This window comes from Zootermopsis nevadensis, unplaced genomic scaffold (assembly GCF_977971745.1).
Source record: "Zootermopsis nevadensis isolate Lab colony 2312 unplaced genomic scaffold, Znev_1.0 Znev_ptg000016l, whole genome shotgun sequence".
Lineage (NCBI taxonomy): Eukaryota > Metazoa > Arthropoda > Insecta > Blattodea > Termopsidae > Zootermopsis > Zootermopsis nevadensis.
This window is the reverse complement of record NW_028259148.1, coordinates 3,184,430-3,212,054: the sequence shown is the minus strand read 5'-3', so window position 1 is coordinate 3,212,054 and position 27,625 is coordinate 3,184,430. Positions and strand designations below refer to the sequence as shown.

General features: G+C 35.5%; 1 protein-coding gene across 5 annotated transcripts in view; it reads right to left on the bottom strand.

Annotated features, from left to right (window-relative positions):
- Ca-alpha1T (Ca[2+]-channel protein alpha[[1]] subunit T) overlaps positions 1 to 27,625 on the bottom strand; it is an 86,758-nt gene that overhangs the window by 38,754 nt on the left and 20,379 nt on the right. For 4 of the 5 annotated variants that reach the window (XR_015535285.1, XR_015535286.1, XM_087349393.1 and 1 more), the window contains exons 5-14: positions 18,769 to 19,051; positions 15,125 to 15,217; positions 13,885 to 14,063; positions 11,930 to 12,120; positions 9,845 to 10,158; positions 9,354 to 9,581; positions 7,816 to 7,966; positions 7,010 to 7,323; positions 6,269 to 6,420; positions 5,438 to 5,641 (exon numbers count right to left, since the gene is read on the bottom strand). Coding sequence is in view for 3 of the 5 variants with exons in the window: in XM_087349393.1 (XP_087205519.1) it covers positions 5,438 to 5,641; positions 6,269 to 6,420; positions 7,010 to 7,323; positions 7,816 to 7,966; positions 9,354 to 9,581; positions 9,845 to 10,158; positions 11,930 to 12,120; positions 13,885 to 14,063; positions 15,125 to 15,217; positions 18,769 to 19,051 (2,109 nt within the window). In the remaining 2 variants the exon portion in view is untranslated. Of the gene's footprint in view, positions 1 to 698; positions 817 to 5,437; positions 5,642 to 6,268; positions 6,421 to 7,009; positions 7,324 to 7,815; positions 7,967 to 9,353; positions 9,582 to 9,844; positions 10,159 to 11,929; positions 12,121 to 13,884; positions 14,064 to 15,124; positions 15,218 to 18,768; positions 19,052 to 27,625 lie in introns of all 5 variants that reach the window. The other variant, XM_087349396.1, reaches the window with a different exon arrangement.

Sequence of the window (27,625 nt, the reverse complement as noted above, 5' to 3'; positions counted from 1 at the left end):
TTGAAATCCAGTCTTTTATATACGATTATAGAATTAGGAGCCTCATGAATCATACACTTTATAGAATATTATTGGACTACAAAAGTAAGGCGGACGAGGTACGCGGGGCAATGAAGCAGATACGAAATGTGTAAAAAAAATTAATAAAAAGTAATGAATAAAATAAATCGCTTGAGAGTTCTACGTATAGATTCTCAGGTAACGTCCAGTGGCAGACTGTTATAAAAACAGTAATAAACCATCAGGTTCCATAAATGACAAGGAATTTTTAGACAAGCTGGGAAACTAAAAGATTCTTAAGGAAGACTCTGTCTCAAGGAGTAATTAATTTATTACTAAATCAAAGTTTGATGTTAAGTATCAATGTTGCCTAATAATTACTCTAAAAATAAATTCAAAGTTAGAATAATTTATTACGTGTCAAACTGCTATAATCCGAGGTTCACCGTGTAAAGATACAGAGAGATGTATTTTGCGCTCGTACGTGAAATATCTGAAAGTCTGCAGGTTCTCGATAAAAGAAAGAAAGAAGAGAAAAATGAAGCAAATTGCTTCAATTATTCAGAAGTGACAAATCATACGTGTAAACTGTAAGGTAGATTATCAATGGCAACAGTGCTTTATTATGATATATTAAATGATAAAATATATTAGAATACAGTAAGCTATGTAATGAACGAAAAGGTGACGAATTATACCTGAAACACTGTGACAATGGCCCAGAGAAGCGAGTCAAAGTTCTTTCTGTCGCATATCTTTGTTCCATCTGCTTGAATTTCACAGAATCTACAACCGAACAGGTTCATGCCGAGAATACTAAAAAAAGAATAACAGTTCAAGTATATAATAAAAAAAATAGTAATACAAATTGTGATATCTGATCAATACTTCTTCACAAATAAATAAAAATGTGACAATATTTAAATGTTAAGTACTTTAAAATGTTATACTTAACTATCATTAAATATGTAAATGAGATGTGTAGCGGGTAAATTTTAATAAAATTAAATTTTATCATTATTTATTTTCTTCCTCATGAATTAAAAATTACTAAAACATAAAACTGGAATAATAAATAAAAAAAATGTTACAGGAAATTTATTTACCTGCTGAAACACTAGTTTAAACCAAGATTATTATCATAAAACATAGCCAAGAATTCCAGTATTTTTATTTGGAAATTTTAGTAGTTAATTTTATTCATAACTATACGAGCATGTCTTCTAAAAGTAGTATAAAATAATGTGTGTTATAACATAAAAATGTCCTTACTTATTGCTTTTAAACCACCAAATCTAATTGCTCATTCTCGTTATAAGAAGTAGATGAAAGTAAAAGTTCTCATTAAAAAGTCACAACATAGCATCTGTAGAAGAAAAATGAAGTGGTGTCTCCATCCAGGTTGGCAATTCAAATACATACAAAATGCAAACTGAATATTTTTTACCTCATATCTACAGTCAACACAGGAATGTATATGTTCTTGTTAATTCACGCTGTACATAATTAAATTTTCCATTCTGAAAATGTTTGCAAGTCCTCTATATAAGAAGCCATGTAAACATTTAAATATAACGTTCAAACAACTTTCCACAGTTTTCGAATGGTCGGAAGTTACAGCTAACCACTAATCTCCATCTAATGCAGAGATTATGAATGCATGGATCTTTGACTCCATGACATAGGAATTAGGCTCAGGTCCAGGCCTATATTTTGTAGAAAAGTATAACGGAGTAATAGAACAGTCACAGAAACTCAATAACACATTTATTTTTGTGAACCAGTATAGGAAACTGGTCCAGGCGGAAGTAGAGATTCTCCTTGGAGATGTGTTGGGATTTTTCTGTCATCAGGCCCTCCGGACAGCGGGAGAAGTGTTAAGCGAAATTCCCATCTCTGAATAATTCCAGCACTTTGAATGCATGGACCCTGCATATCTGCACATGTATTCATATCATGATTTTTGTTAAATGCCTAATCTGTCAATTTTAATATTCAATTATGTAATTAATATATACGTAGTCTAAACATCAGATGACATATAACAATACACTGCAGATGAACGGAAGTGATTTTGCAAGAGCCGAATGCGATTAAAAACATGTTTGTATTTTAACATCACAATATTTAAAAATTATTGAGAATTCTAATAAGTATTGGAAAGATGTATATTGACTGCCGACCGGTTTGGCGACACCAATAGTATAATACAAAGACATAAAGACGAGACCACAGAGAAAGACAGGCAGAGAGAGAGAGAGAGAGAGAGGGAGAAAGTGAGAAAAAGAGAATGGTATGAGAAAAGGAAATGGTAAAAAGACAGTTTGCAGATATGAAAGATAAACAGTTAAACAAATGAGGAATTAATTACTCTGCATGTCACCCCTGTCACGTGAGTTTTGAAAAGCAGATCGAAGCTTATGGGGGAAGTAGCCTAGTGTTGTGAAGAAATGAATAACATGATATTCCTACTTGTGAGAAAGAAATAAAACATACAAAGTATCCATTTCGCCATCTCCCCCCTTTACAAAGCATTGCATGGCATTTAAGACGTGTTTCTGTTTTCTAATCAAAGTCAAAATGTTGTCATGATCAATGAGAAATTACGTTGCACTTAAACTGAAACTTTCTTTGGTACTTTATTTCTTCTATGTAACTAAAAATGGCACTGCTTTGCATCTGCATTTGGTACTGACTCTGGTTTGATTTGATTTATGTCTACGTACGAGGACTATCACTTAGCAATAAAATGCTAAAACTAAAGTTGCCATTTTTATTTTTATTCCAGAACTTTAAAATCAAAGTATAATGTGAGGTTCTCAAGGCAGTGAGTACGAAGATAGCTGTCTTCTGTGTTGTAATACTGTGTAGTGTGGCAGGTTACCAAAATTTCAGAGGTCCTGAGCCAGTAAGGACCTCTGAAACGTCGGTAAACTTCTACCAGACTACACACGGCTAGAACTCAGATGACAGCCATCTTAAAAAAAAGAAGCATTTTCCGAAAGGCCGAGTACACACTGAAAGCTGGCAAGGATACTTTAAAAATGAATTATCTTACAAATTAACCAGACCTTGGGAACGTGTAATTTACATGAAGAATGAAGATTCAGTATGAATCTGGGGTGTAAATTTTGTCCGCTTAAATGTTTAAGATCGAACAACGGAATGAATAGACATCCAGGGTACAAAGTGCTCAATCCATTAAACTCTGTTTCCAATAAGGTACAGAAAGCCCAACATTTTCTCTTTCTCCAATCAGAAGGATTTTATATGTCTATACCGCAGCTACATGGGTAAAATATATTTTAAAATGCAACACATAAACGGATCAGAATTATGTCCAACTAAAATGCAATAAATGTATATCTCAAAGATTTTTCTAGAAAAACTGACTGTAATATTGACTAACAGGTTCTACTGTTATGTAGTTTTTAATTACATATATGCGTGCAAACTGCAACACTACACTCACGAGGCAATGCGTCTACAGTACTCAGAAAAATAAAAATTTTACACAAGTTTAATGAAAGCCATTTAGACTATCATTCTTCTAAACAAGCATTGCATCTCCTGCACACTCACTGTCTTTTGAATTTCTTTTATCCCAAATATTTGCAGATATACTACATGTTTAAATTTATGGCAAAATGAACTATTAAACACAAACATTTTATTTTTTAATGAAAATTATATTAAGATTTTAATAAGTCTATCTCGGGGGCAAAAATTAGAATAGTTGGTTATGTTTGAATTATTTGTTACTATCTCCTTTCTACAAATTTTAAATTTAATTTAATGTTTTATTCATATTCTATGTGAAAGATTATATAAAATATTGAACTAATAAATAAAATCCTCAATAAAACTATTGAAAATTGATTGGTATGAAATGATTCATCGGTGTTATATGATCGTAGAGAACTGTGACATATAAGTAGTCACATCAATATATTTATCTTGTGCCTAAGAAATAAAATATGGATAAATAGTTTTATTATATTTTTTATTCCTTACTGAACGTAGTTTTAATGGAATGACATTTGCTACTGTCAGAATATTTTGATAAAATAAAATTTCCCACATAAAATAAATTTGAGCGTTCAAGTTAAATAAAAATATTACGTTCTGTACGGTGAAAGTTTAGATAAACACTGGAGACAATTTAAATACATCAAAACTAATATTTACCATTTTAGCTCATGTCAAAATATGACAAGTTAAAATATGATAATGTGTTTTATATTTTCAACGTAAGATTTAAAGGAATAAAATACGTTTATTTACAATAAAAAGGTTTCAGAGGACTATAATAATATGACTATATGGAAATATTAATCTCTTCATGGCTAATGCAACTAAGTTTAAAATATTCACCACTGAAAGTCAAATAAGCAGTACAGAAAAATATTAAAATAACTATAAAGGTATAATCACGGAAGAAGATTAATTGTTCAAAACTGCTAATAAGTACATATTTTTCATCTGTTGATGGATTTTTTTATTATTTTCTACTGTGGCATCACAGAGCATTTGATGAAATTTGTTGAGACAAAAACAAAATTTGTCAGACCATATTCCTTTCATAAGTTGAAAAAAAAAAAACCTCTAAAAGTGATTGCTTTGGTTACTGTGCTGAATATATGTTTATTTTGTTTATAATACATGTCACAATTAAAAAGAAAGATATGATGAAAAACAAGTGATATTCTGTGTATGTGATATCCATCAGCCTCTTCAAGAAAAATTCAGAATAACATCTAAAATTTAGCTGCTACTTTATGCATCTCGACACAGAAATACATATTCTCAGGTTATGCCATACTTGACTGTTAGCGTACGATGGAAACAGTTACAAGGGGTGATTAAAAAAACGTTGAATCTATTCCAGAACCAAATTACACATTTAATAAAGTATCAGCACAGAAACTTTCATCTATGATTACGTATATCTGCGTCGATGGGCAAACGACTTAAAATCTCTGCCTATCCTTATAACGTAATAATGTCGACTGTCATGTAAATGGCACACGATGCAGAAAGGGTGTAAGAGTTTCTGTTCTTGCAAACAGGGGTCCCTTGGGTGTAGTAAAATATGCAAACATAAATAGAAAACTAAGTACTTTAATTTGTACTGCATATTGCTGGATCTAATATGATTTAAAGCACACATTTTTTGTAAATGCCTCTTACTTGAAAGATGTCCGCATATTTTTGGTTTACTTTTATAAATTGTAAAGTTATTAGCCATGAAGAAAATGGTGACATTCCACTTACTGATCTCGTCTCACACGCATTTTCAGGAAAGGGGGGAGGAAAGGAAAAGGGAATACAACGACATGACAACGACACAAAATCCGTCACGGGATACACTGAACACACGATTAAAATATCTATAAACTGCATTAAGATAGAAAATCCAGGAGCAAATTCATCTTACCTGAATATGAATATGAAAAGGATGAGCAGCGAGAAGAAGACGGCAACATTGTCCATCGTCCTCAGCATCACAAACAGTTGGCGGCGAAGATTCGGCATGAACCGAACTAACTTGAGGATTCGTAACAGTCGGAAAGTTCGCAGGACGCTGAGACCGGAGCTGCCTTCCCCATCGCCCAGGTACGTCTGGCACATTTCTATCACACTAAGTGATATAGAAAAATAGGTCTTTATTACATAGAACAAACAACAATTTAACATGCAGCAATAACTGATTAATATATTGCCGTGATGACGAGGGTAATTAGAGTTGAAACTGTATACGTCTATATTACAAACACATGACTTAACGAAGATTTCTGTCTTCTGGGTTGTTACGCTGTGTAGTCTGGTCGATGTTTACCAACGTTTCGGAGGTCATACTGCCTCCATCATCAGGGCGATGAGTATGAAGATTTCTGTCTTCTGGGTTGTTGCGCTGTGTAGTCTGGTCGATGTTTACCAACGTTTCAGAGGTCATACTGCCTCCGTCATCAGGGCGATGAAGATTTCTGTCTTCTGGGTTGTTGCGCTGTGTAGTCTGGTCGATATTTACCAACGTTTCACAGGTCATACTGCCTCCGTCATCAGGGCGATGAATCGCGCAACAACCCAGAAGACAGAAATCTTCGTACTCACCGCTGTGAAAACCTCAAATCTTACATGTCTTAATACATACAGGACATTACTTTTATCAACGCACTCAAAAATTCTTAAGATCCAATTAACACAGAATGACAAGAAACTAAAGAGGAAAAATACCATGTAAGGTTGTGATAAATAAAGTACGTACCTTAACACAACGATAACACCGTCGAAAACATTAAACCCGTTGCTAATGTAAGAGAACGGACCTTCGGCAACAACCTTGAGCACCATTTCAACTGCGAATATCGCCGAGAATACGATGTTGCTGATTTCCACTATCACAGTAAGCCCATCTGGCTGGAAAATTAAAGACGAAAACTCAATAGAGACGAAATGTTATTTTATCATAACACGTCGGGTACGTTTAAGGTTAGGGGGTTTTCTATTGTCATAAAACCTGAAAACTTTGAAAAAGACTTCGGAGTGCAGCTATGGTTAACATTCCGTAATTTCACGCAGCTAACCATCAGCTGGACAGACGATGAGGTAGTTTATTTGTTACAATGGATTTCAGAACCGCAGATCTGTTAAGGGGTGTCCTAACTAACTAGATGGCTTACCGAACCCAAAGGTTAATCACCGAACTAACCAAATCCCTCCACCGGACCAACAAAATCCAGTCTCCTTCAACTCCTATCTCCCTTAGATCCCGCCTGAGATTATCCTCCTATCTACGTCTAGGTCTCCCCAGCGGTCTCTTCCCCTCAGGCTTCCCGACCAGTACCCGGTGCACACCTCTTGTCCCATCCATGCGCGCTACAAGAGGGACGTCCTAAACATAGCTGCGTCTGCATGGATTAATTAACACCAAACTGTAAACTTATTTAACAAACCATTTCATACACGGACTGAACAACGGTAGTGCAGCCGCCATAATTGACCTCACCTGATTGTGGTACTCAATTCCCATGCTCAGGGTGTTGATGAGAATGGCGAGAAGTATCCCTTGCTGGAAGTACTTGTGTTCGACCACAGCCTTGATGACTCGACGGATACCCCTGAGACAAGAGCAACAACAGGTAGAGATCCACCTCCATGGTACCTTGCCACCGTGACGCCGGCGGTGCCTCTTGGAGACTCCTCCCTCCAGTATCATGGCCCAATCTCCACCGCAGGGCTGTTCGCTGCAACACAACTCATGTTCTGGACTGTTGCACCACCTGTGAAAGCCTTCTTGGTCATCTCCGAGAGTTTCCACACCTGGAAAGAACAAATTTATATCCTCTGTAAGTTATTTTCCAAATGCCTCTTTTTAACTTATCTCCTTCAGGAAAGAAAAAAATGGCAACTTCTGAACCATCTCACTCATTTTCATAAAAGTTGAATGAAAATTATGTCATTTGACGTTAGAATGACCTTGAAATTAATTTGCTACAATTGGTAATAATAACATGGCAAACATGTGAATTGGTTGGGTGGGAGAAACATTACTGCTATTATAGGGTCCTGAAATTATGTATGGTAACTTAAAATGGAAAATATGCAAAAATTTGTTAAGATAACTTTTTGTACATCATCAAATTCTGTAATTACGATTAGAATTTGTAAATTATTGAAACAGCTTTCCCGTATTTAAAGGAAAGTTTGTATCACATACATTCTTCCCAGAACTTCTTGTTCAATTTTTAAACTAGTCTGATAAATGACACTGAGAGTTATAATTATATTAAAAAGCTCTTTTTTGCAGTTTACCTCCTTTGCTGAATGAGGAAAAGAAGGAACCGAGTCCAAGCTGGCCAGTGGGCAGAGCTGCGCTAAGGGCCCCGCTCAGAGCCAACAGCTCCTGGCAGGTCATGGCTTCAGTGCCCATCATGCTGCCTCCGACTCCACCACACTCCACAATCTGCAACCACATGAAACACGGTTATGTACACTCTTAAAGGACATGTATCTTATAGTTCATTCATGGTATATCCGAATTCAGATTTTTACAATCACTAAAAAACATAATACAAAGAAAATACAGTACTTGTGGGTTATCGGGACACATCGCTTTAAAAATAGATTAGGTTAGGTTAGGTTAGGGTTGGGTTGGGTTAGGTTAATGTGTGTGGATAAATGACATATACTTGGAAGTTATATTTTATTTAAATAGATGACAACTAACCTAAGCCAACCCTAACCTAACCTAACCTATTTTTAAAGCGATGTGTCCTGATAACCCACAAGTGCTGAAAATACATATAGCCCTACATAACATAACATGTTTCATTTGATAAAATGCCAAATTTTAATCAAATCACCTTTTTTATCTAATCAGTACTTACAGAACACTGCAAATCAACCATCACTTACATTCATAGATTATCATTATAGAATAACCGGGTGATAATCATTCTGGTTGTTCTTTATGTTATCAAAAATTAATAGAGGACAACTCTAGTTCAGAAGCTGAGTCACTAAACTATAAAAGAAATTATAAACCAGAAAGTTAATTAAACTGTGGTCACATGAGCCTCAGCCAGTTGAATGTAGTCCACATTCTCGTACACTGTTCAAGATCCATTTTAATATTATCCTCCTATCTATGGTGCGCTACTTCTCTCAAGTGGCCTTTTTCCTTCACATTTTTAAAGCAAAATTTTTGTAGACTATGCAGGACTCATTTGTCCCACAAGTGTTGTACGTCCCATCCATCTTATCCTCCGTAAGTTGATGAGGTGATGATTTGATTAGTTATCACGTACTAATATTTTCCTCAGTACCCCATTATCAAACACCCCAAATTGACATTCTTTAATTAAAATGTGTTTGTACTTATTTAACAAATCCAGCAGTAGTTCGGGTTTGTAACATCCGGCGGCATGATGATTACTGAGCAAGACTGGAAAGGTGCACTCTTCGGAGTACACGGACATTCTAAAGGCATTCTTCACGCCACATCGTGCAGGTTATTACAGCTCTCATGTGATCCGTACCCATGGCTGTACTTTAGGTGATTCTTATGCCATCTGAAGCCACTATTGCATCCCAGGTAATTATTGCATTTATGCAACACGTGGTTTTTTGTTGGGTAACAATGACCTGTTTTCCGTGATGTACAACAATGGAACATCCTGGATCACTTTTGTTCAACAACAACAACGCAACAAATACCTCCGGTCATGCAAGTTCTGTTCCTAGTTGAAATAATATACACACACACTGACGGCTCGACATAGACTGGCCAGTTAGTTGTGTTCTCTCACGCTGGGCGCTCCACCTGCTCACATAGACCGAACACCACAAACCTGTTGCTGCGGTGCTATGTGCTGCCCCGCTGCGGAACTGCCAAGTACTGGCCATAGATTCTCGTCTCCGGTCTGAGTCATTTTCTCACTGGAACACACGTTCTTCGTTGTCTCTCCGTTACCGCTGGCTCCACCACCGTGAAACAGAACCACGTCACTAAACATGACACTACTCGGCCTCCTTTGCTGGTTGTTCCCCGCTGGGCTTAACAGATTCTGAGCTCCGCTCTGAAAACAAGTTTCGGTGCCCGAAGTAGGATTTGAGGTTATGACGTCGGCGAGTCAAGATGGCTACCTTCTGGGTTGCAGCGCCGCGTAGTCTGGTAAAAGTTTACCGAAGTTACAGTGGTGCGTGCTGCCAGACTAAACGGCCCAACATCCCAGAAGACATCTTCAACCTGAAACCTCATTTGTGTTTTGTATTAAGAGCATTGCAGCTTCAATAATTAAAATACCACAGACACTTAAGAAGCGACATGACGGCTACTGACCTCAGTACCACAAGCCGGTTCTCCCCATCCGTTCGACGGAGACGCAATTCTCAACAACCCGCCTGCAAGACGCTTCGGGCTCGCCGTAGGGTCAATGTCAGTGACCTCTGGAGTTGCTCGTGGAGCACCCGATTGGCTTCCTGCCGTATCCGTCGTGACAGTGGGAGGACCTGGAGGAGGACCTTCGGCGAATGAAGTCACGACCGCAGTCGAAGAAGCCACGTCTCTGGTAGGCTTGGCCGCGTGGCATCCGTGGTGATGGTGGTGGTGATGGTGATGATGCAGATGGTGATGTAAGTTGCCGCGGACGCCACCTAGATCGTAAATACCAACTTCCGTTCCAAGAATGTTACGCAAATCAAGGACATGCGCAGTCACACATTTTACATGCCAAGGACAAGAATCCACAGCGCAGTGAAAACTTTCAAGTTAAGGACAGAGTGCGCTGACGTACGTCAATGTGACATCATCGGACGAAATAAATGTGCGTAGTATAGTCGGCGCAGGAGCGAGTCTCTTGTGCGATAGTATAATGCTGACTGCGCCGAGGAGCTTATCGGACTGAACGCCCAAACAAAAGAAACACACTGACCGTGCCACCTCAGATACACAGAGTAGGCCCGTCCGCTAGCTCCGCTAGCGTCTCCACTGGCCAAAAAACTACTGCGCCGACTATACAAATTTTTCAGTTCGAAAACTGTCAGGATGTTTTATTTTCAAAACGACTAAGGTCAGGGACATAAAAGTCTCACGCAAACCGACGTAAATGTCACCAGATAGAATGCGGATAACTAAAAAAGACAGTTAATCCATAGCTGCTTGTATTATCCGGTTGGAACAAAAACAAATGAATGATAAGTAATACAAATGGCGCATAAACTGAAAGTAATCACTGATATCTACTAAGCACAATAATGATTTATCGATTAAAGATATAACACACATCATTATTCGCTCTCAATTTTTTTGTCTGCTTTTATAAAACATGAGTTTGAAATATTAAGAAAACAACAACGCTAACCTCAAAACCCGCAAAATTACGTAAACTGGAAGCAGTCATAAAAAGTACTAAACGTGAGAATTATTAAATCGTGTTACAAATCTGGGGGCTCACAGAAAAAGGGGGGTTACACCGTAGAGCATGTTAAAAGGATGCAGACAGACAGTAATGGACGGGCCTGTAAGGTGTCCTTCGCTGACGCGGAAGCCTGAAGAACAACTAATAATTCATTGAATGCATGACAACGTATTGACCTCCGTTGTCGTCAGTGTAATGGCCTGGATAGGATTAATGGACAGTTATCTGACAATTGGTGGTTGTGTGTATGTAGATATTTGCAGGCAGGAAGTGGGGGGTGGGGGGGAGGTAGTCTGACGCCACATGCAAATTCATGGAAATGCAGATCCAACCAGTGGCCATAAGCGGCTCCATGGAGATGAAACGACGTAGGGTAAGGTACGTAACATTTTAGTCGAAAAATCTAAACGTAAGATACCACTTGGGAGACCTAGGTGCAAATTTTAAGATAATATTAAAGCAGATCTTAGAAAAAAATACGATATACAGGTCTGAACTGGATTCGTCTCGCTCATGATAGTCTTATCTAGGGAATTTATAAAGACGGAAATGAGTCCTCAAAGACCATGGAAGGGCGAAAACTGTTTTGAGTATATAGAAAACCATTAAATTTCCAAGAAGTTCTTTGTACCTGTTTTGCATGAACCAGAACTATACTTTATAAATTAAATGTAGAATAGCACGTATTTTTGTTTAATGCCTGCAGCTCCCGCCCACAAACAGTTCTCAACAACAGACGCCCAACGTCAGAAAAGGATCAATGGTGGGAACAAAACCGCGCGTTTCACGCCCGTTAGAAGTCAGCGGCAACGGAATCACAAGAAGTACAGCATGTTCTGTCCGAACCAAAAACATCATTTCCAAGCGGCAAAACTCTGTCTCAGGAAATGTTTTTGGTCTGCATAAAACAAAAGTATTTTTTCTACCCTTCTGCCCGCCAAGATGGCGAGGTAGGCGAAACACACGGGTTGGTCCCGACCGCCGCAAGCGAGTCGAGATCTCCTTACCGCTTCCGTTGTTCCCATTGGCTCCCCTGTACTGGTGCAGTGTAATGGCGCCCACAACCGGGGCTGCGAGTCCTTCGCCAGTCTGCTGCTCGCTTCGTTTTTGTTCTTTCAGCTGCTGCGCTCTATACTTGTAGAGTCGGTACTTCTTCAGCAAGCGTCGCTTGTTTCTTCTCCACAGATGAGCGACGTATCTGAAACACGTGAGCGCGCACTCTGCCTGATTTCAGCATAAACAGACCTGAGAAAGGGGTAGTGACGTAACATCGCTGATTCTTGTTGAACACTAGGGCTGCATACATGATTATTTTGACGTACGTTTCATTCACATCCATTCATCTCAAGACATGTGCTTGCATCATAGACTGTAACTTCATGTGGATTTGTAGGTAGATACCAACGTTTCGGAGGAAAATACTACCTCTGTCTTCAAGGCTGAAGTGACGATGTCAGGAATTGTATCGAGTGTATAGAGTTGGAAGAAGAACCAGGCAAGGCGAAAGGAAAACGAAATGGCCTAGGCCAATATTATTTCTTTCTTCTTAAAAACTAAAAACATATTATAAATTTTCGACGAATTTATACAGAAGCTGTGAGATGTACTACAAAGCCAATCCAAATCGAACGCCGTTCTCACGTTCAAGTTCATACTTTATGACGAACGAGGGCATTGGTGACCGAGTCATAGTGGTACACTTAATGTAACCCTGAGGACAGAGACGATATTTGCCACCGAAACGTTGATGATCACGGACAAGACTTACCCACGAGACCACCAGTTCTGAGCAGATACGAAGTATGCGGTCTACTACGGCCTTAAATCTTGCTACCACTTGTTGCATACTTGCTACTTCCGGAGCAAAGGACGCTGGGTAATATAAATGGTCTCGCGTGAGGCGAGTTATCGCTTTTAACTCGAATGCCAGTACTTAGTAATTACGCTTATTATAAACGAAGGAAACTTATGAATGTGTATTTGAGGCGACTCGTAGCTGGTTCGACGTTTTGGGGAACGTTACACGGGCGTCTTTCGACATCCGTATTTCTCATTTGAGAAAACAAATGTTATTACCCTACACATGTGCTCTATACATGTGAAGGGCCACGAATTAAAACTAATTTTACTTTTCATAAAGGTTAGATTACAAAAGTGCAATATTCTCGAATATCGGTATAAATATTTTAATTAAATTCCACTCGTAATAAAAAAAGAACAGGGCTTCAGATAACACAGCATGAATTAAATGTTTCAAAATATAACTGTATGACGTGTTCGCGCAACGAATAGAAGAAAGTGTTTGGTACTGTTTATTTTGTACGAGTGAAATGAGATATTTTAATACGGATAATAATTCACAAAGAGGACAAGTTAAATTGAGTATTTAAAACAAACGAAGGCATATGAAATATATGACGAAATATAAATTTGTATTGGGGTGTAAAATTCTGATAAAAGACACAGAATTAGATACCGATCGTAAAATAAAACATGATAGAAATAAGAAGGATTAATTAAATTCGTAAATTAAATTAAAGCTAAAATTAAAACCATAGTAGAATGAACAAAAAATAATTTCGTAATTTTTTCCTAGAAGTGATATTAGCAGATAAATAAAAACAAATAATACTAACTTTCATTTATTCTTATCAGAAGTTTATGGAATTTTTTTTCTTTAACATTCGCAAATAAGCTATGAAGAAACACACAATTTTTAGTCGAAGGAGTTAGACGTAACTTTTGTTGCAAATCCGAAATATAGTGCTATTCCGTCACTGGAAACCCTCTACACGGCGTTATAATTAATACGAATAAAATCTAAATATTCAAATTTCAAACATTAAACCTGATTGCGGAGAAAACACTAAATTTTAAAAAGTTACTCCCAGTAAGAAGCACGAGGCTGTAAGTGCAGACCTAGACAAAGTAACAAAAGCGAACAGAAATATTTCGTACTTACTTAACGATTTCAGCGTAACACGACGTGGGCTCGGAGTTATTGGTAGAAGACGCCAGAGTGCTCGTCGAGCGAAAACGCTCTCGTTCCAATCGCATGCGTTCCATTTCTCGCTTCTTGGTCTCCGAAAACTGCGTAGCGATGACCACCAGACACAGGTTAATCATGAAGAACGAGCCGATCTGCACAAATATGGCGAAAGTTACTTTCGTAAAGCAAACCGTGTTACACAATCCTTACGCAAAACACTAATTCCAATTTTATATTAATGCGAAGGTAGCCTGTCTTCGTCTCTACCTGTGCCATCAGCTGACAAGTATTATTCTTATTTTACCTAAGTTATTTTGCATAACTTTTAAAATTCAAAATGTGAGCATTAAAATTCCCAAATAGGCGGATTTTTAATGACGACTTTAAGCAACTGTCTTGTTGGTAATACCGAGGGTTTAAAGTTAAAAATTATTATTTTGCAATAGTAACGTACGGCATTACGACGATGCCAAATTTAATTAATTTCCTTCCTGTTTGTTTGTTTTAAGCCCAAAATGGAAAAAAAGACGTCTAAACGGGCATCAGTTCACCATGAAAATGGTAGCTAGTGATGGATAATATACTTCTGTAAGACGATAAGCCAGAACATACAATTCTGAGTAGAGAAGCCGTGGAATATGTGTGAAATATTTGGAATAATAAATTTCTGAAGGAACGAATAAAAAATACTGCGTGGACCAAATCAGTCTTTTGATAACGAAGAAGATTAGAAAATATATACAAGAAGTTACAGAACTTGTGGTACAAATACAGACATTTTATCTACACGCTTCAGTTGGAATTTAACATTACAACACGCGACAGCGTGATCCTGTAATAACTTATGGAACAGTTCGTGAGAGAAAACCTTTTTTTTTGAATTATTTACAGCCCGGAACAAAACAGTGGACTTTGTAATTCTCTTTTGCGAGCAACCAAGGAATTACGTGTTCTTTAGTGTAACGAGAGTAGATGAAATAATTAGCACAGGAACAAAAACTCAGCAGAAACTTCAAGGAAAACGAGACAGACAGACTTAGATGGCACACAAGCTCAAACTAGAGGGCTAAGAACTCCCAATCATTAGATATAATCGATTTTTAAACTTAATTCTGGGAGTAAACAAATTGCAATTTATTTCTAAACTCCAAAGTAAAACTTCATATGTTATTGAAAAATGTTGGCAGACCGCCAGATTATAAATCGCACTTACCACAATCAGAAGAACAAAATATATCCAGTCCCAAAAGGAATGAGCATCTTGGACGTAATACATAATATCGGTCCAGCCTTCTAAGCTGATAACCTGAAAGGAGGCATCGTAAATCATGGATACGTTTAAAATAAACACACAAAAGGCAAAATTCTGAAAGTAGATGACCATTATAACAGTTCAGTAATCTAAACTTACTAAAAAAAAATTCTGAAAACATGAACCAATAACGAATATCTTAGTTTGAAAATCAGGTCTTCAGGGTTTTTTTTAAAAAAAACGTTTTATCGTAAATTTTCTTATTATAAATAATTTAAAAAAAAATTGATTTAACTTGACTTTAGTTTAGTATAACTGCGTCATATTGTGAATATTATATCAATTATTTGTTTTAATCCGTCTGATCACAATATAATTTTTTATTTAAAATTTCTTATAATTAAGATAATAAAATATCATTCATGTTCCATACCGATTGATCGATTTACATTTCGGAACATTTACACAACATGTTTCGGTTTTTATAAAACCATCATCAGGTGTAAAATATATCTAAGAACTTAAAACTCAATTATGATTGACTTTAGTTCGTCCTGTGATGGAGTCAGCGTTTTCTACCGGACCCAAACTGAGTAGGTGCTCCCTGACTTTTCGTCTGAGGTCGGAAACGAACAAAGTTCCCGGAATTCTGCGTTTTTTTTTTCCTTCAGAATACTGCACCGAGGGCGAAGTACGGAAATTCAATAATGCCAAACACTGTTCACGCTGATTAATCGAAATTTATTTTATTGCAAAACACACATATATATGTATATATCAAAATATGTTGCTTATAAGAGGCTTTCGAAAACCGGTAGTTGTAAACGTCACCACTAACAAAAACAGAACATATCTACTTCATATATGTATGACCGGATGTTTGCGATAATCAATAGCATTACCAATTACTGTCAATTTACCCTATCCATTGCAAACAGTGTAAAATGCATTACAATTACTAAAATCCACATTGCAGTTGTCACTACGAGAACGCATGTCATCACGAGTACGCCTGTTTATGCATTGTGATGTTTGCACGACTGAGACAGCTATAAACCGACTGCCAGGCCCAGAATGCCAAATACAATCTGCCTATTTTGATCGATCGACTGCTTAATTACGCGATATTACGGATTAACTCTGCCAATGATATAATTTGACCACCACAAGTAAATTAATAATTTTGTGTTTTCTTACGTCCTAATAAGCAAATACGTAATAAATTTAACTTCAGTATTGAAGTACGAATTTTGGTTTTCGGAGGTAATGTCGGGTATGAGGTTGACTAGAATCTCGAATTTAAAATTCCCCAGCATGCTTTAGAACAAAATTCGATTTTCCTCAAATCACATCCCAATATTTCTGTTCTAATACACTTCAACGTAGGAAAGCGAGAAAACACGATATTTTCTACCAGATTCAATTCAGACGACACATTTAGAAGTCCTTCAGTTTTACGGTTGGTAACCATGCCAATAATCTTTCAGCGTTATTTAATTATTTAGTGTTCTGTCTGACGACAGGTCCATATGAACAGGATCCTTCCATCCTTTTCTCGGACTGGGACCTGTTCATATACGTTCTTGGCAGATGATCCAGAAGTGGTTTGCCATTGCCTTCTTCTGTGTGTGAATGGAGTAATTGTTGGGATGCCACGGAGGAAAACTCCGTGTTGCCTAGACCACGGCCTTGCCCAACACAAGTTATAAATTCGGGCACCGCCGGGAATCGAACCCGAGACCCCCAGGATTACAAGGCCAGCGTTCTAACCACTAGACCACCTCATCTTATTATTATTTAGTGTTCTGTCTGACGACAGGTCAATATGAACAGGATCCTTCCATTCTTTTCTCGGACTGGGACCTGTTCATATACGTTCTTGGCAGATGATCCATAAGTGGTTTGCCATTGCCTTCTTCTGTGTGTGAATGGAGTAATTGTTGGGATGCCACGGAGGAAAACTCCGTGTTGCCTAGACCACGATCTTGCACAACACAAGTTATAAATTCGGGCACCACCGGGAATTGAACCCGAGACCCCAGGATTACAAGGCCAGCGGGGTACAAACCCAAAAACTGTACAATATCTCTAGAAAAAAAAAACCAATGATACACCAATGTTAACACGGCAAGGCGACGTGTTTAATACAACGCGGAATTTCTTGGCCGTCCGAATAACTAAGAACTTCTGAGAAATGCTTTTTTAGTTTCTCACAGCGACGGGGAATAAAAAGACTTTCAGATATTGCCTCGTGTACTCTCGCCCTGATGATGGAAGCAGTAAACACCTCTGAAACGTCGGTAAATTTATATAAGACTACACGGTGCAACAGTTCACATTAAGTGAAGTGGTCTTTAAAGCGGGTTTATAACTGAGCCCAGAATAACATTTCATACGTAAAATATATCACAAATAATTTTAAGCAAGATTAAAAACAGTAAATTGAGAAGGTTAGTTAATGAAAGCGGTCGTGACGTACTTCGAAGTTACGTTCAGACAATAAATTATAAAAATCAAGAATAAAGCAATAAGTTTTCTAACCAAGGCTCAAATTATGTATCTCCTAATAAAATTAAGAGGAATTAAGCCTAAGCAATGCGACTTGATAAGAAAGGCAGACGCGATGAGTGAAATGCGAGACATTTATTCATATCATCTTGTCACAGAAAATAAAAATAAATTAAATTTCTAAATCGCGAGTTCCAAGTGGACTCGACTTTCCTAACCAGTGTACTTTTAATCCACAAAATCCCCTAAGGAGTAACACCGTATAATACACGCACGGAAATAAGCTCTGATTACGTCCAGAATATATTTTACTTTTTTAAAATAAATTCTTCTTTGATTTCTTTAATGAGATGCGTCTAACGATTCACGGATATAAAATAATAAAAAAAAGCTGTCACATCTGTTATCAGACACTGGGGACAAAGGAAATGTATCTGTTTCACAAAAATATACACTTGCTGTTAACTTTATGATATAATATTGTTTTTCCTTCTGATCTCATTTTAATTTGGAGTCATTTCCATCTGCACTGGCATTTTCAGTTATTATCACAAATATAAAATAATGAACCAGATTTAGGGGTAACATCTCTGCGTGTTAACATTGGTTCCATTGAGTCTCCTCATACAAGGGCCACTGACCTACAATTACACACCCCTTTCATTTTTATAATTTCTGAATTTTATTTATTGTTTATTTAACAGTGCATTCAGTATCTAGAGTTTATAGTATCGAATGAATATACCTTACGAAACAAAACAAAAAAAGTCATACATGGAAAATTATATAATACGTGCTCACAATAAAAATTTAAATTGAATAAAAATTTTCTTGGATATTATCCATCGTCTAGTAAATATAAAACGTAAAACGACGTTTCGGAGATGGGACTCTATCTCCGTCTTCAGGGATTAGCTCTATCTAGTGGGCCCAACTGAGTAGGAACCTGAAGACGGAGATAGAGTCCCATCTCCGAAACGTCGTTTTACGTTTTATATTTACTAGACGATGGATAATATCCAAAAACATTTTTATTCAATTGACTCTTCACCATCGTCAAGAAGTTTTAGATTTAAAAATTTAAATACTGTACTTACAAGAAAAATGGCTACCCAGGCGAGACCGATGTTGTCAAAAGAAATAGTTCCCTGGAAAGGGTTATAGGGCGAAGCTTTGCATTCGGTGTAGTACTGGTTCCAGTTCACACATGACTTCTCAGAGGGAGTGTTGGTTGCTCCTACAATGGCGCTGTCATTACACAACATGTCCCCAACTTTGAAATGTGGCAGGTCATTACACTGATGCATGCCGTTGTCTTCGAGCTTGGAGCATATATAATCGCGATCCTGTTCCATATATGTGTAGTAGGATGCCAGTGGCCTGTTTCAAGATGAGAACAAACAAAATATATTACTGAAATCCTTTTATTGTTTTATTGAAAATCGCAAGTGGAGTCATACCTGAATCATGTAATATTTGTTCGACGATAAAATTTTAAAATAAGTTCGCACTTTTCTTTGTAATTTATTAACTTGTAGTTTATTTAACGACGGTGTTAATAACTCAAACTATATTGCGTCGGATGATAGGTTAGTTCATAAATAATTAATTGGTAAGAATATTGAAGGATGATTTTATTTTTAGAAAATTATCGTTGTTTATTCTGATAATCGAACGAAACCCGTAAACAGAATGGGTGTGCAACACGCAGAGCTATTTAATATTAAATAAAATGGTACACGTAGTTACCGATGGGCTGTAAAGTTACGTTCCATAAAAGCCCATTTTGATATGTTAAATTCTTTTCTCGCCATTTGTATTTAATTTTCTAGTTACTCATACACTCCGTACACCACCGTACATATCTATCAGTAGAGAGAGCATTATTAATTATCTTATATTCATAACTTTCTATACGCTAGAATTATATTTTTATTCCTTATTCGAGTTATAAAATAACGAATGTAATGATTTCTGAAAACAATTACGCAAATGCTTGTCATTATAATCTTATTTGATGTAAGAACTAATAATTTCCGTCATGTTACGATACTGAAATAATAAATTATTATTATTATTAATAACCATATTTTGGGGACTAATTTGCTCATTTTAATTATATAATTATTGAACGGAAATTATGTTATTTATAGTATCACATTATTTTGTGTCATCTGAAATGGAGTCATACGTTCTCTACGCTTCTCGACCAGAAAAATTGCCATTTTAGTATATGTTGAGTGAAGGAAGAAGGACCTTAAAACATACGAGGAAAAGATAATAAATTGACACGAAATAGAATTTCAAATTTTTAAGAATTTTTTTCATTCTAAGAGGACACGAAAAATGCATTTTCTCGGAGCAACTGAGGGCACCTAAATCATGAAGATATTAACGAAACACTGGAAATAAATAACTGAGATAAATAACTATCAAAAGAAATGGATAGAAGGTTGGGGAAAAATTCCTAAAAACCGAGGGGTAGGAGACGTCCGACAAGGAGATCGAAGGAAGAGTTTTAATCCTCGTGGATGAAACAGACCAAGAGTCTAATCCATAATGCTTATATAGATGACGAAGTTGATGAAATTTGTCATCTGCTCCCTCAGGAGAAAGATAATCTTTCATAGCCTATATGGACTTGGTTCTAAACTTGACAGGAACATAGAAAACACGTGTTTGTTCTTATATAGTTTATTTTAGATTAATGCTTCTGTTCATATAAAAACACACTAAGAAGTATTTTTGAGGTTATTAAATTTCACTTAATATGAGTTACAAAATAAATTTGGATGACTGGAAGCAACCACGAGCTTTCTGTTGGTTGATTAAAATTCTCTGTGCACCATCCAAAGAAAAGCGCGATTGATTATTTAAGTTTTCAGAAAACAGATATTATAGATTGTAAGGATTTAGATTCTCATGACGGTGAAAACGCGGATTGTGTCCTTCTAGGTTGTGACGACGTCTAATCTTACAGGTGGTTGCCAAAGTTTCGGTAAAACGTTGGTTACCACCGCACGGCGTCAGAACCCAAAAGGACACAACCTGGACATAAAACTTTGTAACTTATGCCTACAAAATTTATTACGAAATCCTCTTTATAATTATTACGTAATTTACGTAAGCTACGAGTAAAAAAATCACAGAACGAGGGCTTATAAATCCATACATTCAATGTAATAACAACACTTTAATCGTGTCAGCGCTGTATACATATATGACGCAACTACTGCGTCACTATCCCCAGCGTCATCTGTCTTTGTCAGTATGTTTGTTTAGAAGCCTCAAGGCATGTCGTTCTATGTAATTTCCAGAAGCGTCTCCTAAGCGTGCTGGTGGCATCTGCTCCTGTATGAAAATTATCGATATTTCTCGTACGTGACTGTCTGTCTGCTTCTGAATTCGAATTTCATCTTCGTTTCGTATCTGCAACCCTAGTTTTGCATTGTTCCATTCCATCACTATACAATCTTCATGTTTCCTTTTCATTAAACGTTGTCTACGGTTGGTAGAACTGTCTCTCCTCTCACCGTACGAGGGACATTAAAATTTGGAAAAAAAACAATTTCGAATCTTTTTCAAATCTTTCGATTTTATTGAAAGAACCATCGCTCTGAATCGATTAACGAGGTGGTAACGTAGCCCGAAACAGTGGACAGGTAAATTGGGAAGATTGTGAGGATACTATGTTGCAAATTGCCCATTGTCCGACGTTTCGGGAGTCGGCGGTGATCCCATCTTCGGACGGTTTGTTATTATTCTATTGACAAGTGTTTATAACGCTTTTGAACAGCGTTATTCAAATCGTGGTATATGTTCCTGCAACTCGTAATGATGTTGATCAGGAATACCATTATACTTAGTGTTTATTACGGTCCGCTTGAACAAGAGATAACGGTATCAGGGGTTATAATAGGTGGCGAAAAGTCGTAGCCTATTTTTAAGATAATATATTAATGCTAAAGATAGATATTTTGAAACTTTGTACGAGGTTCGTACGATTTAAGCGTCTTTTATGGTGGTAACATAACTGATGTATCTGTCGGTTACTGTTGAAATGTTCGTAAATGCGTGTCTGTATGTGTTCTGATTATATTACACTGATCATCATTAGAACATGCTGCAAACCACAATTAATAAATAACAACATTAATACACATGTACAAGGATATTCAGATGTTTCTTTCATCCTCTTGCTTAATTTCTGTAAGAGAATATTGTTTTTAATAACACACAAGCAGAAACAAAATAGAAACACAATTCTTTCAAACGGTTTGTAATTCAAAGAATCCTTAAAAGAGTAATTACGAACCTTATGTAAAATCATATGCTTGTAAGGCTTACACTGATAAATAAATAATATTATACATTTTCCGGGCAGAAAACTCTATATTGTTAATACTAAACATTTATATGACTTATTCATTACACATGAATGATGCAACATCACATGAAATATTTGTCTTTTGCAAACACGTAATTTATCAAATGCAGATCATGTATTTGTATTATTGTTTTGTAGGAAGAAACCCCAAAAGAGTACACTCAAGAATGACATTTAAAATTACTTCAACATTATGTTTCAAAAAAACTGAATTGTATTGATTCGCACTGGAATTTACTAGGGCGTATGTACGCATGTCTGTATCGGGACACCCCCCCCACTAAAACAGTAACGAGATACACTTTAACGCAGCCAAGAGAACATTTCATTAATGTAAACATTACAGACAACTAGATATCAAAGCAATGCATTTTTGAAACTTCAAAAAATTGGATATAAAATATTGTAATTTTTTAAAGAGTACAATTAAAGGTACCAAATAGCTCCGAAGGCTAAAACAAATACATTTTATAATATTTGAAGGAAATAAATATTTAATAGAAACGCAATGAAATACCAAATAGTACTTTGTAATAGTAATTCCGCCAGACAATACGTCTGAGATCTCGATAACATAATGCATAGTAGTTAAAACGTGTCTGTCTGTTTCGTATCGCAGAATTAAATGTGGACTTGAGTGCAGTCTAAAACGTTTATAAGAAACATTTTTATAGAACGATTAATCAGATACAAGGAAATATAACTTAAATCTTTTTGAAGTGTGGTATCGTTTGTAACATTGGATTTGTAGATGTGCATGAAATTACAAAGAATACACTTCAAAGTGTATAAGTACTTCTTTTGAGTAAACCTAATCTACTCTCGTTACAAGTACGTACACAGTGTAATGTCTCACATTTAAATTCCCGAGTGCATAATTTTTTTTAAAACATTTAGAATTTATGGCAATACGGATTTCGAAAAATATACTGAGAACTACAGTAAAATGTAATGACGAAGAGTAAATTTAAAATAAATAAGCACGTATGAATTTCCTTGAATTGTCTTTATTATAATAAGAGGGAATGAAGTGATTCAAAATGTAAGAATTAAAATAACCGACAAGAACACGAGATTCTCATGGGGGAAAAAAAAAATCAGATGATCCTAAATGTTAGATAGTTACGTGTATGTATTCAAAAATTTAAACCAGATTTCCCGAAATTTTAATCCGAAAGCCTGAAAGGAGTGTATCACTGTATCAAACGCATTCAGACAGTAGTAAATCCTTTAAAAAAAACTCCTATTCATAACTTACTAAAACTGTGTTACAGTTTTCCCATCATGCGTCTAGATCTTATGCATTAAATAAACTAATACAAAATCTGTATCACAGCTACAGGCATTTGTTGAGATCAGACAGGGGACACAAACATTGCACAAATATTATCACTAACACACATTAACACACATCACGATTACCATTATCAATTAGCAGACACATGCTTTCTCTCCGCCTTGTGTACATCAACGAAAAGTACACGCAATTTAGTAACGACGTGCTGAGAACAAACAAAGACGGGTTCAGTGTTCTCTTATACAGGAAATTCTATTTGAAGAATGGATAACTATAAGATTCCATTTTCTTATACCATTACATCCAACAGTGAAAATAATTTTAATCCTGACTAGAAAAAAAAAAAACTCCCCACCTCTGCATTCAAATCGTTCCTTCTGGTAAAAAGAAAGTTGTTATTAAATTAAAGGTTTCTTGTTGGTGAAGGAAATGGAAGTTTTATGTTCCTGTAATTTAATGCGATATATTCTTAACACGAAGAAAATTACGTCCTTATGAAAAGGAAATAAGCAATCGATTATATTATTATTGGCCTTATATAGTTGTTGTCAACCACATAAATAAATTACTTAAATTTAATTACTATCAATTACTTTTGGTTACTCAATTCCCAATCTTAAAACCTGTAACCGAGAAATAACTGTTTCCTGTACACCAGATTGTAATTTTAAAGATAAAATCGTGCTATTTGCTACGATCTGATTTTAAATATAGGAAGTGTTGAATTACTGGTGAGTTATAATTATGAACGCTGATCTGAAAGATGAAATTAAATTTGAAGCTTTGTAAAGGATGAATTGCAAGAAAAGTCAAAACGTGTGTTGCAAACAAGAAACAAATTGATTAGTAAGTATATATTGTTTAAATCTTGTCCGTCTAAATCACAATAAATTCTTATTAAATATTAAAATATTACAATAATTAACATTTAAAATATTTAAACTATTAAATGATGTTCTTTATCGAAATATTCGATTTACATTAGACCATTTCGATAAAGAACATCATTTAATATTTTAAATGTTAATTATTGTAATATTTTAATATTTAATAAGAATTTTATTGTGATTAGACGGACAAGATTTAAATAATATATATTTATTATATCACAATATGACGCAACTTTACCATCTCATGATTAGTAAGTGTTTATGATAATGAGTTGTAATAAGATTTATAACTTATTAAAGAACGCTATAGAATCAAGTTAAGTTAAAATAATTTACAGTTTCATTCAACCCATAATCAATATAGAACTTTAACACGCAAATTTAAATAAAGATTACAAAAAAAAAAAACTGTATCGAATTCTAATTAACGTGAATTTTATACATTTGATCTACGTAGTTCGAAACTTCTACATATGGTTAATGAGAATTGAAGGCAGGAATATCAGTAACTGTGTTTTTATGTAGATGGCGGAAATTACATATTAAAATCCCAGCAAAATGATTGATTCCCGTAGGCCACATTTGAAGTACTACATGAGTAATGACTGAAATTTTAAAATATTAATTTGGGATAACTTTATTTGTGTTTAATTTATTTTTGAACGATTATTTGTTACTTGCGAATGTATCGTCCGTATTTAGAGCTTTAAAACTTAATACGTCGTTCATATTTAAAAAAAACCCCAATAAAACCGCATCACCGGGAAACACAATTTGTTTTGGAGAAAAATACACATCGATTTATGTCGAGGAAATCTCAGATAGCCACTGAACTGTCTAAGCGCTGGGTGACAACAGTTCCAAATTCCAGTAGGGCAGGAACTTATTATTTTGTCTGACAACGAAATCACTCAAAATACTCTTAAATTCTACCTACATATCACAAATTACAGATCAGAATAAGTTTAAGTCCGGCCGTCCGAAATATCTGTATTACAAGCTGTAGTGGTTTAAACCCTAGTAAGAACGAGGTGTGAGGTAAATTATTTAATATCTTACGGCTGATTAGTTAACAGTTAAAAACTCAATAATTTCGAAAAGCGGGGAAATTAATTTCCTTTTCTAATATAATTATGGTAGGCCTATTTATAAAGTTAATCAAATTATATTGTACGATATTAATAGCCTCATTACAACCTTTCCTTCATTTTACCAGTAGGATGATGAAATAAATTAACACAGTACAGGCAAATACCATTTACAGAACATTCAATCTGCTTAACGTTGTCTGATTCTGTATCCCATTAAACAAACGAAAGTAGCCAACGAGATTACAGAACATTCGAGCAACATATCCAAATCAAGTCAGTCAAATCAATCAATCAACCAACCAATCCATGAGTGAGGAGTCACTGTAAGAATTGCAGTCAATTATCCTCTAGAACAAGAGTGGTAATAAATCTAGTGAAGGCCAGATTAAAGAGTACAGAGACAGAAGAGTGCATTTTTTTTTGAAATTTGTGTCTGCTTACAGAGTCACTCTTACTCGTATCGTGAACTGTTCCATAAGATCCCTGCAACAGAACGAAACCAGCGTGATGTGACGTCATCTTCAACAGTGCTGCAAGAATATATTCTCGTGGACGGCGATGCGGACACGGAGTATTGATTTAATGCTTTTAATATAAAATTTAAACATTCTACAATAAAAATTAATACCCGTAACGCGTGTTGTAACCAGATGAACCGGATTTTCTACTGCATGAAGAAATATCTGTCACAACTGCTTCAATTTTCAAGAACAAGGTGTCTAACACACGTTATAATGTGTATAAGATTCAAAATTTTACATTAGTAAAATTATAAAAGTACTGAAAACAACGTAAATGTTTTGCGATTTTAAATAATCTTATTGAGATACACAGAATGTTTTATATATTAAATTATAAAAAAAATTCTTTAGTTAAATTTGTAACTACTAAATTTACTGTTAACTGAGCAATTGGACAATATTATTTTTGTACTAGAACTATATAAAAATACATGGACAAACACTAACTTTTATCCGCAAATTTATTACTCGACTGCAATATTACAAATTTGCAAAAATATTAACTGAAACTAGAATCTTGTATGGCTCCTACATTAAAACCTATCCAGTACGAAAAAAAAAAAATATATATTTATTTTATTTCAGAAATTTTTATAGTATCCGCCAAAGAACATAAAATAATAAAATTGTATCAAAATAAAAATCTAAGCCAAACTGTGATACAATTTACTTATTATTGTTAACTTTAACATAAAACACACAATGGCCACTAAACTAGACAGACATCAACTATATAACACGATTAGTGAAATTTAAAACATAGCCTACCTGTGGATTTTATAGTGTTCAATGGGGTAGCGTGTCTCTTGGCTTCTATTTATTCCTTCAGAAATAAGTTAATGATACATAACGTTCCACAAAGACGTTTCGGCGACAGGCAAACTAATCGAATGCACATTGTGTCGTAATATGGAATTAAACAAAATAAACTCTTAAACATTTGAGCACAAAATGGAATCTCATGAACGAATTATAACTTTTATATTATACACGTGGGATCTGAGCTTTTATCTAAGGATAACATTAAACTGGGAACTAGTTAAATTTCTAGGTTTCCATTTTTTAATGTTGGAACCTAAAAAAAAAAACCTCCTCGTGTGACAACAATAACCATCAAGAACAACAGTTAATAAAGAGATTGTGCGTCATGACAATTGTTAACCAGATGTAGAAGGCAGTGGTTTACGGTTAAGTCATGCAGACAACGAGGTCGAAAATTTCTTAACAGGGATACAACAGCAAATGTTAAAATTTATGTATAACACACACAGTCTTACACAGTATCTCATTATTGTTATTAATAAAACCGAAAATCTCGTAAAAATATTATAATGGAAAATTTACGCATAACACACGATCGTGAACAATACATTTTACCTATAAATTTTGTGTTAAATACTGTTTACAAATCAAGAACTTAAAACATGGCAAAAGACTCTGATATTATTCCCCAAAAATTTAATTTTATTACCAGAAAATAAAATAAATAAATAACACTGAGTCTAACATTAATTATATAAGTTTCCAATCAAAATGCTCTATCTTCTTATATATTAAAATACGTGATTTGTCGTCGTCAAATTGAAATCTCGGAGTATGGTTAATCACAGTGTTGTTAAATCTGAGTTGGTTCCATTGAATTCATCGCTGGTTTCGTCCTTTGCCACGATAAGGGTAGATATGTACATTGGGACAACGGTACATACTATTTGGAAAACTGGCCTAAGAATTGTTTTGATTATTTACGAAATATTTCTTGCACAAGTTT